The sequence below is a fragment of the Hypanus sabinus genome, unplaced genomic scaffold, assembly GCF_030144855.1.
Source record: "Hypanus sabinus isolate sHypSab1 unplaced genomic scaffold, sHypSab1.hap1 scaffold_1369, whole genome shotgun sequence".
NCBI classification, from domain to species: Eukaryota; Metazoa; Chordata; class Chondrichthyes; order Myliobatiformes; family Dasyatidae; genus Hypanus; species Hypanus sabinus.
In genome coordinates, this window is record NW_026779440.1 from 91,225 (window position 1) to 102,379 (window position 11,155).

Below are 11,155 nucleotides of genomic sequence, written 5' to 3' on the forward strand. Positions count from 1 at the left end.
AATACATAACTCCCCAGCTAAACCGCGTTACCTGCCGGTGTATCTAGACCGGGACTCCCAGTGGTATAAAACCCTCTCCCAGAAGACATAACTCCCCAGCTAAACCGCGTTACCTGTCGGTGTATCTAAACCGGGACCCCCAGTGGTATAAACCCCCTCCCAGAAGACATAACTCCCCAGCTAAACTGCGTTACCTGCCGGTGTATCTAAACAAGGACCCCCAGTGTTATAAAACCCCCTCCCAGAAGACATAACTCCCCATCTAAACCGCGTTACCTGCCGGTGTATCTAGACCGGGACCCCCAATGGTATAAAACCCCCTCCAACAAGACAAAACTCCCCTGCTAAACCGCGTTACCTGCCGGTGTATCTAGACCGGGACCCCCAGTGGTATAAATCCCCCTCCCACAAGACATAACTGCCCAGCTAAACCGCGTTAACTGCCGGTGTATCTAAACCAGGACCCCCAGTGGTATAAAACCCCCTCCCAGAAGACATAACTCCCCAGCTAAACCGCGTTACCTGCCGGTGTATCTAAACCGGGACCCCCAATGGTATAAATCCCCCTCCCAGAAGACATAACTCCCCAGCTAAACCGCGTTACCTGCCGGTGTATCTAAACTGGGACCCCCAGTGGTATAAATCCCCCTCCCAGAAGACATAACTCCACAGCTAAACCGCGTTACCTGCCGGTGTATCTAAACCGGGACCCTCAATGGTATAAAACCCCCTCCCAGAAGACATAACTCCCCTGTTAAACCGCGTTACCTGCCGGTGTATCTAGACCGGGACTCCCAGTGGTATAAAACCCTCTCCCAGAAGACATAACTCCCCAGCTAAACCGCGTTACCTGCCGGTGTATCTAAACCGGGACCCCCAGTGTTATAAAACCCCCTCCCAGAAGACATAACTCCCCAGCTAAACCGCGTTACCTGCCGGTGTATCTAAACCGGGACCCTCAATGGTATAAAACCCCCTCCCAGAAGACATAACTCCCCTGTTAAACCGCGTTACCTGCCGGTGTATCTAGACCGGGACTCCCAGTGGTATAAAACCCCCTCCCAGAAGACATAACTCCCCAGCTATACTGCGTTACCTGCCGGTCTATCTAAACAAGGACCCCCAGTGTTATAAAACCCCCTCCCAGAAGACATAACTCCCCATCTAAACCGCGTTACCTGCCGGTGTATCTAAACCGGGACCCCCAGTGGTATAAAACCCCCTCCCAGAAGACATAACTCCCCTGCTAAACCGCGTTACCTGCCGGTGTATCTAGACCGGGACCCCCAGTGGTATAAATCCCCCTCCCACAAGACATAACTGCCCAGCTAAACCGCGTTATCTGCCGGTGTATCTAAACCAGGACCCCCAGTGGTATAAAACCCCCTCCCAGAAGACATAACTCCCCAGCTAAACCGCGTTACCTGCCGGTGTATCTAAACCGGGACCCCCAATGGTATAAATCCCCCTCCCAGAAGACATAACTCCCCAGCTAAACCGCGTTACCTGCCGGTGTATCTAAACCGGGACCCTCAATGGTATAAAACCCCCTCCCAGAAGACATAACTCCCCTGTTAAACCGCTTTACCTGCCGGTGTATCTAGACCGGGACCCCCAATGGTATAAAACCCCCTCCAACAAGACATAACTCCCCAGCTAAACCGCGTTACCTGCCGGTGTATCTAGACCGGGACCCCCAACGGTATAAAACCCTCTCCCAGACGACATAACTCCCCAGCTAAACCGCGTTACCTGCCGGTTTATCTAAACCGGGACCCCCAATGGTATAAAACCCCCTCCAAAAAGACATAACTCCCCAGCTAAACCGCGTTACCTGCCGGTGTATCTAGACCAGGACCCCCAGTGGTATAAAAACCTCTCCAACAGGACATAACTCCCCAGCTAAACCGCGTTACCTGCCGGTGTATCTAAACCGGGACCCCCAGTGGTATAAAACCCTCTCCAACAGGACATAACTCCCCAGCTAAACCGCGTTACCTGCCGGTGTATCTAAACCGGGACCCCCAGTGGTATAAAAGCCCCTCCCAGAAGACATAACTCCCCAGCTAAACCGCATTACCTGCCGGTGTATCTAAACCGGGACCCCCAATGGTATAAAACCCCCTCCAACAAGACATAACTCCCCAGCTAAACCGCGTTACCTGCCGGTGTATCTAGACCGGGACCCCCAACGGTATAAAACGCTCTCCCAGACGACATAACTCCCCAGCTAAACCGCGTTACTTGCCGGTGTATCTAAACCGGGACCCCCACTGGTATAAATCCCCCACCCAGAAGACATAACTCCCCAGCTAAACCGCGTTACCTGCCGGTGTATCTAAACCGGGACCCCCAATGGTATAAAACCCCCTCCCAGAAGACATAACTCCCCAGCTAAACCGCGTTACCTACCGGTGTATCTAAACCGGGAGCCCCAGTGGTATATATCCCCCTCCCAGAAGACAACTCCCCAGCTAAACCGCGTTACCTACCGGTGTATCTAGACCGGGATCCCCAGTGGTATAAATCCCCCTCCCAGAAGACATAACTCCCCAGCTAAACCGCGTTACCTACCGCTGTATCTAGACCGGGACCCCCAGTGGTATAAATCCCCCTCCAACAAGACATAACTCCCCAGCTAAACCGCATTACCTGCCGGTGTATCTAAACCGGGACACCCAATGGTATAAATCCCCCTCCCAGAAGACATAACTCCCCAGCTAAACCGCGTTACCTGCCGGTGTATCTAGACCGGGACCCCCAGTGGTATAAATCCCCCTCCCAGAAGACATAACACCCCAGCTAAACTGCGTTACCTGCCGGTGTATCTAGACCGGGACCCCCAGTGGTATATAACCCTCTCCAACAGGACATAACTCCCCAGCTAAACCGCGTTACCTGCCGGTGTATCTAAACCGGGACCCCCAGTGGTATAAAACCCCCTCCCAGAAGACATAACTCCCCAGCTAAACTTCGTTACCTGCCGGTGTATCTAAACCAGGACCCCCAGTGGTATAAATCCCCCTCCCAGAAGACATAACTCCCCAGCTAAACCGCGTTACCTGCCGGTGTATCTAGACCGGGACCCCCAATGGTATAAAACCGCCCTCCAACAAGACATAACTCCCCTGCTAAACCGCGTTACCTGCCGGTGTATCTAGACCGGGACCCCCAGTGGTATAAATCCCCCTCCCACAAGACATAACTCCCCAGCTATACCGCGTTACCTGCCGGTGTATCTAAACCAGGACCCCCAGTGGTATAAAACCCCCTCCCAGAAGACATAACTCCCCAGCTAAACCGCGTTACCTGCCGGTGTATCTAAACCGGGACCCCCAATGGTATAAATCCCCCTCCCAGAAGACATAACTCCCCAGCTAAACCGCGTTACCTGCCGGTGTATCTAAACCGGGACCCCCAATGGTATAAAACCCCCTCCTAGAAGACATAACTCCCCAGCTAAACCGCGTTACCTACCGGTGTATCTAAACCGGGAGCCCCAGTGGTATAAATCCCCCTCCCAGAAGACATAACTCCCCAGCTTAACCGCGTTACCTACCGGTGTATCTAGACCGGGATCCCCAGTGGTATAAATCCCCCTCCCAGAAGACATAACTCCCCAGCTAAACCGCGTTACCTACCGGTGTATCTAGACCGGGACCCCCAGTGGTATAAATCCCCCTCGAACAAGACATAACTCCCCAGCTAAACCGCGTTACCTGCCGGTGTATCTAAACCGGGACCCCCAATGGTATAAATCCCCCTCCCAGAAGACATAACTCCCCAGCTAAACCGCGTTACCTGCCGGTGTATCTAGACGGGGACCCCCAGTGGTATAAATCCCCCTCTCAGAAGACATAACTCCCCAGCTAAACTGCGTTACCTGCCGGTGTATCTAGACCGGGACCCCCAATGGTATAAAACCCCCTCCAACAAGACATAACTCCCCAGCTAAACCGCGTTACCTGCCGGTGTATCTAGACCGGGACCCCCAACGGTATAAAACCCTCTCCCAGAAGACATAACTCCCCAGCTAAACCGCGTTACCTGCCGGTGTATCTAAACCGGGACCCCCAGTGGTATAAAACCCCCTCCCAGAAGACATAACTCCCCAGCTAAACCGCGTTACCTGCCGGTGTATCTAAACCGGGACCCCCAGTGGTATAAAACCCCCTCCCAGAAGACATAACTCCCCAGCTAAACCGCGTTACCTGCCGGTGTATCTAGACCGGGACCCCCAGTGGTATAAAACCCCCTCCAACAAGACATAACTCCCCAGCTAAACCGCGTAACCTGCCGGTGTATCTAGACCGGGACCCCCAGTGGTATAAATCCCCCTCCCACAAGACATAACTCCCCAGCTAAACCGCGTTACCTGCCGGTGTATCTAGACCGGGACCCCCAATGGTATAAATCCCCCTCCCAGAAGACAGAACTCCCCAGCTACACCGCGTTACCTGCCGGTGTATCTAAACCGGGAACTCCAATGGTATAAAACCCCATCCAACAAGACATAACTCCCCAGCTAAACCGCGTCACCTGCCGGTGTATCTAGACCAGGACCCCCAGTGGTATAAATCCCCCTCCCAGAAGACATAACTCCCCAGCTAAACCGCGTTACCTGCCGGTGTATCTAGACCAGGACCCCCAGTGGTATAAAACCCTCTCCAACAGGACATAACTCCCCAGCTAAACCGCGTTACCTGCCGGTGTATCTAGACCGGGGCCCCCAGTGGTATAAAACCCCCTCCCAGAAGACATAACTCCCCAGCTAAACCGCGTTACCTGCCGGTGTATCTAGACCGTGACCCCCAATGGTATAAAACCCCCTCCAACAAGACATAACTCCCCAGCTAAACCGCGTTACCTGCCGGTGTATCTAGACTGGGACCCCCAACGGTATAAAACCCCCTCCAACAAGACATAACACCCCAGCTAAACTGCGTTACCTGCCGGTGTATCTAGACCGGGACCCCCAGTGGTATAAAACACCCTCCAACAAGACATAACTCCCCTGCTAAACCGCGTTACCTGCCGGTGTATCTAAACCGGGACCCCCAGTGGTATAAAACCCCCTCCAACAAGACATAACACCCCAGCTAAACTGCGTTACCTGCCGGTGTATCTAGACCGGGACCCCCAGTGGTATAAAACCCCCTCCAACAAGACTGAACTCCCCAGCTAAACCGCGTAACCTGCCGGTGTATCTAGACCGGGACCCCCAGTGGTTTAAATCCCCCTCCCAGAAGACATAACTCCCCAGCTAAACTGCGTTACCTGCCGGTGTATCTAGACCGGGACCCCCAGTGGTATAAAACCCTCTCCCAGAGGACATAACTCCCCAGCTAAACCGCGTTACCTGCCGGTGTATCCAGACCGGGACCCCCAACGGTATAAAACCCTCTCCCACAAGACATAACTCCCCTGCGTTACCTGATGGCACATGGTATTGGGGGAAGAGTACTGACATGGGTTGAAAATTGGCTGTTTGAACAGGAAACAAAGAGTAGCGATTAACGGTTCCTTTTCAGAAAGGCAGGCAGTGACCAGTGGGGTACCGCAAGGCTCGGTGCTGGGACCGCAGCTGTTTACAATTTGCATTAATGATTTAGTTGAAAGGGTTAAAAGTAACATCAGCAAATTTGCCGTTGACACAAAGCTGGGTGGCAGTGTGAAATGTCAGGAGGATGCTATGAGAATGCAGGGTGACTTGGACAGGTTAGGTGAGTGGGCAAATGTATGGCAGATGCAGTTTAGTGTGGATAAATGTGAGGTTGGGTGAGTGGGCGAATGTATGGCAGATGCAGTTTAGTGTGGATAAATGTGAGGTTATCCACTTTGGTGGCAAGAACAGGAAGACAGATTACTATCTAAATGGAGTCAAGTTAGGAAAAGGGGAAGCGCAACGAGATCTCGGTGTTCTTGTACATCGGTCAATGAAAGTAAGCATGCAGGTACAGCAGGCAGTGAAGAAAGCTAATGGCATGTTGGCCGTCATAACAAGAGGAATTGAGTATTGGGGTAAAGAGGTCCTTCTGCAACTGTACAGGGCCCTGGTGAGACCACACCTGGAGTATTGTGTTCAGTTCTGGTCTCCAAATTTGAGGAAGGACATTCTTGCTATTGAGGGAGTGCAGTGTAGGTTCACGAGGTTAATTCCCTGGATGGCGGGACTGTCATATGTTGAAAGATTGGAGCGACTGGGCTTGGACACACTGGAATTTAGAAGGATGAGAGGGGATCTGATTGAAACTTATAAGATCATTAAGGGATTGGACACGCTGGAGGCAGGAAGCATGTTCCCGATGTTGGGGGGAGTCCAGAATCAGAGGCCACAGTTTAAGAATAAGGGGTCGGCCATTTAGAACGGAGTTGAGGAAAAACTTTTTCACCCGGAGAGTGGTGGGTATGTGGAATGCTCTGCCCCAGAAGGCAGTGGAGGCCAAGTCTCTGGTTGCATTCAAGAGAGAGTTAGATAGAGCTCTTATAGATAGCGGAGTCAAGGGATATGGGGAGAGGGCAGGAACGGGGTACTGACTGCGTATGATCAGCCATGATCACAGTGAATGGCGGTGCTGGCTCGAAGCCGGCTCCTGCCCCTACTGTCTGTTGTATTACAGCCTATCTAAACTGCGATCCCCGATAGCATGACACCCTCTCTAAACCAGGTTCTCCCCGTTAATGAGACCTCCTCGCTCCCGGCCCAGAGCACCCGGCGTACGGTGGAGGGGGGGGGGGGGGAGACACGCAACTGAGCGGAGCCCCCCCCCCCTGACCTGCGTAGTGGACGGCGTTGAGGATCATGATAACGACGTCATCCGGGACGCTGTCGACCAGCTTGGGGATGAGCCCCTCCGTGTGATGGGACACCCAGTCGTTAATTGCCCGGATGTTCTCGGTGGCGTTCGAAGTCAGGGCTTCCGGCTCCTGTGCGTAAAACCGGGTGGACCGGTCTATGAAGTTCGGTTCGAGGCAAAGACCTGAGAGGAGAGGGGGAGAGAGGTGGGGTGGAGGGGTTGGGAGGGAATTGATGCGGGATGCAGAGAGGCGGGAGGGAGGGGAGTGGAGGATGAGGGAGGGGGAGAGGAGATAGGGAGGGAGGAGGGAGGAGAGTGGAGGATGAGGGAGGGTGAGAGGAGATAGGGAGGGGGGAGGGAGGAGGGATGCCATTGGGAGAGAGGAGCAGAGGGGAGATTGGAGATGGGGAGGGAAGGATTGTAAGGAGGAGGTAGACAGAGCACGTAGGGGAGAGAGGGCGTGCAGGGGAGAGGAGGCGTGGGGGGATCGAGGGGGAGGGGCAAAAAGGCGGGGCATTGCAGAGGGAGGGAGCAAGGAGGAGAGATAAGGGATTGGAGGGAGAGAGGCGGAGAGGTAGGAAGGAGAGGAGAAGGGGAGAGTGGGTCGCATTGGGATTTGGGAGAGGAGAGTGAGGGGGAAGAGAGATGGTGCCGAGAAGCAAGGGAGAGGGGGTTGGGGCAGCGAAGGGGAAAGAGGAGGAGAGATTGGGTGGTGGTGTTGGGGAGAGGGGGTGAATAGGGTGGGTGAGGGCAGGGGAGAGGGGGTGAATAGGGTGGGTGAGAGCGGGGAGAGGGAGGGGAGAGGATGGGACAAGTAGGGGAGAGGGGGTGAATAGGGTGGGTGAGAGGGAGGGGAGAGAAGGATTGGACAAGTAGGGGAGAGGGGGTGAATAGGGTGGGTGAGAGGGAGGGGAGAGAAGGATGGGACAAGTAGGGGAGAGGGGGTGAATAGGGTGGGTGAGAGGGAGGGGAGAGAAGGATGGGACAAGTAGGGGAGATGGGGTGAATAGGGTGGGTGAGAGGGAGGGGAGAGCAGGACGGGACAAGTAGGGGAGAGGGGGTGAATAGGGTGGGTGAGAGCGGGGAGAGGGAGGGGAGAGGATGGGACAAGTAGGGGAGAGGGGGTGAATAGGGTGGGTGAGAGGGAGGGGAGAGAAGGATGGGACAAGTAGGGGAGAGGGGGTGAATAGGGTGGGTGAGAGGGAGGGGAGAGAAGGATGGGACAAGTAGGGGAGAGGGGGTGAATAGGGTGGGTGAGAGGGAGGGGAGAGAAGGATGGGACAAGTAGGGGAGATGGGGAGAATAGGGTGGGTGAGAGGGAGGGTTGAGCAGGACGGGACAAGTAGGGGAGAGGGGGTGAATAGGGTGGGTGAGAGCAGGGGAGGGAGGGGAGAGCAGGACGGGTCAAGTAGGGGAGAGGGGGTGAATAGGGTGGGTGAGAGGGAGGGGAGAGCAGGATGGGACAAGTAGGGGAGAGGGGGTGAATAGGGTGGGTGAGAGCAGGGGAGAGGGAGGGGAGAGAAGGATGGGACGTAGGGGAGAGGGGGTGAATAGGGTGGGTGAGAGGGAGGGGAGAGGGAGGGGAGAGGAGGACGGGACAAGTAGGGGAGATGGGGTGAATAGGGTGGGTGAGAGGGAGGGGAGAGCAGGATGGGACAAGTAGGGAGAGGGGGTGAATAGGGTGGGTGAGAGGGAGGGGAGAGAAGGATGGGACAAGTAGGGGAGGGGGGTGAATAGGGTGGGTGAGAGCAGGGGAGGGAGGGGAGAGCAGGACGGGTCAAGTAGGGGAGAGGGGGTGAATAGGGTGGGTGAGAGGGAGGGGAGAGCAGGACGGGACAAGTAGGGGAGAGGGGGTGAATAGGGTGGGTGAGAGGGAGGGAGAGCAGGATGGGACAAGTAGGGGAGAGGGGGTGAATAGGGTGGGTGAGAGCAGGGGAGAGGGAGGGGAGAGAAGGATGGGACGTAGGGGAGAGGGGGTGAATAGGGTGGGTGAGAGGGAGGGGAGAGGGAGGGGAGAGGAGGACGGGACAAGTAGGGGAGATGGGGGTGGAATAGGGTGGGTGAGAGGGAGGGGAGAGCAGGATGGGACAAGTAGGGGAGAGGGGGTGAATAGGGTGGGTGTGGGAGGGGGAGAGGGAGGGGAGAGCAGGACGGGACGTAGGGGAGAGGGGGTGAATAGGGTGGGTGAGGGAGGGGAGAGGGAGGGGAGAGCAGGACGGGACAAGTAGGGGAGAGGGGGTGAATAGGGTGGGTGAGAGGGAGGGGAGAGCAGGATGGGACAAGAAGGGGAGAGGGGGTGAATAGGGTGGGTGAGAGGGAGGGGAGAGAAGGATGGGACAAGTAGGGGAGAGGGGGTGAATAGGGTGGGTGAGGGAGGGGAGAGTAGGATGGGACAAGTAGGGGAGAGGGGGTGAATAAGGTGGGTGAGGGAGGGGAGAGGGAGGGGATTGCAGGACGGGACAGGTAAATCCCCAGGTGGCATAGGAGACGGTGACGCGGCGTCAAACCGAGAGTTGGGGGCGGCAGGTAGAGGGTGCTGGTGGTGAGTGGGGAATATTGAATCTTCTCCCCCAACCCCACGAACCACAGCCCTGCTCCGCCTCTGGAAGACCACAGCATGGGGGGGGGGTGCATTTGCTCGGGACGGAGAGGGGGCGATCCAGCCAACACCGCGGGGGCACATCGACAACCTCGGCACGGCCGGGGGGATCCGGGGGAGGAAGATGACCGTGAAACGTGCCCCCCCCCCCACCCTCCACACCCAGGGTTTTCCCTCAGGGGGCCCCCGGGGTCTCACCCTCCCGGTGCGGACGCGATCACGCAGGAGCCGCGCCCAGCTCGGCGCCGACTTTGCCCGTGGCCAAGTGGTTGGGGTGTCGGTCCGGGGATCGGAAGGTGGTCGGTTCGAGCCGCAGCAGAGGCGCCGAACCACACACCGGTGCGTCGGCCCTGATGCCCTTCCCTTGGACAAACATCAGTGGCGCCCATCCAACCCCGCCCCTGGAAACTCTCCGATGGCGCAATTCCACGGTCTCCCGAGACCGCCACCTCCTTACCCCCGGCCGGATGGCGACAGAGTCGATTTTTTTTCTGTCCTCTATTCTTACGCCTTGTCCTGTCCCGCTGCCCCCAAGATCGGAAACCTTCAGGCCCCGTGTCGACCCCGTGCCCCCACCCCCGGGGGGTTGACACCTCAACCGTGGCAAGTTGAAGTGTCCACTCCATACACGCCTCTCACAGTCCTACCGACCCCCCTCCGGTCTCCTCCCAGCCTCGGCCGCTCCAGGGGAAACCAGCCCAAGTCCGTCCGGCCTCTCCCCCTCGCCCCCGCCCGCAAATCCAGCCGGCCCCTTCCCGCAGCGGGGCGACCAGGACAGAGCACTCGGCACTTCCCGTCTCGCTGCGGGGGCCCCGGGGGCGGGGGGGGGGGGGGTTGAGTCTCACCTTCCCTGTAGAAGAGCTGGGAGGCCGAGGTCAGGGTGCTGGACCGGTTGAGGAGCTGGCTGAGGGTCCGGTGCACGCAGGGGAAGCGGCCGCTGTAGTGGAGGGTATCCTCCAGGTTCTTCCGCGTCTCGTTCCGGGAGCCTGGCGGCCGGGATGGGGGGGGGGAGGGAGAGAGAGAGGTCGGGCCTTCAGAACGGGCGGGGTATTCCTTCCGTCCCCTCCTCCCCAGCTGGCCCCCCACCCCTCAGCACCCCCTGTCTTTGACCTGCCACCGCAACCCCTGACCGGCCTCCACCCCCCCCCCCACCACCACCAACCACGCCACCTTCGTATGCAAACCCCCCTCTTTGCGACCCCATACTTGACCCCTGACCCGCCTCCCCCCCAACACGCCTCCTTCGTATGCAAACCCCCCCTTTGCGACCCCATACTTGACCCCTGACCCGCCTCCCCCCCCAACACGCCTCCTTCGTATGCAAACCGCCCTCTTCGCGACCCCATACTTGTCCCCTGACCCCCGTTTTGGACCCCCCCTAACACCTAAATGTACCCCCCCCACACCCCCGTCACAGAGCATCCGGGACTCTCTCGCCTCCGTACGGGACTCCTGACCCCTGGTTCTGACCCGGACTCGTGGAAAAGACCCCTGACCCTTGACTTTGACCCTTCCCTCTTCCCCCACCCCCCAACCATATCTGCAGACGGTCCCCGCTCCCCTCCCCACCCCTCTGGACACGACGCCCCGGGCCCCGGGCCCCGGGCCCCGTCCAGCACACCGGACCCTCCCTCCGCACTTACCGAGGAGGAGGTGGGTCAGGGCGGCCGCCACGCTGACGGGAGACAGGGCAATGTTAACGGCGGGGTTGGTGTCAGCCACCTCCCGGTACAGCTCCACCCCGAAGCGGGTCAGCGAG

At 57.5% G+C, this 11,155-nt stretch overlaps 1 protein-coding gene across 1 annotated transcript in view; it reads right to left on the reverse strand.

Moving 5' to 3' along the window:
* Positions 1-11,151, reverse strand: part of LOC132386891 (plasma protease C1 inhibitor-like) — a gene marked incomplete at its 5' end in the record, with an annotated part of 74,053 nt that extends 62,902 nt beyond the window's left edge. The window contains 3 exons of the mRNA XM_059959245.1: positions 6,777-6,980; positions 10,242-10,382; positions 11,040-11,151. Coding sequence (XP_059815228.1) covers positions 6,777-6,980; positions 10,242-10,382; positions 11,040-11,151 — 457 coding nt within the window. The remainder of the gene's footprint in view (positions 1-6,776; positions 6,981-10,241; positions 10,383-11,039) is intronic.
* Between the last annotated feature and the right edge of the window lie 4 nt (positions 11,152-11,155).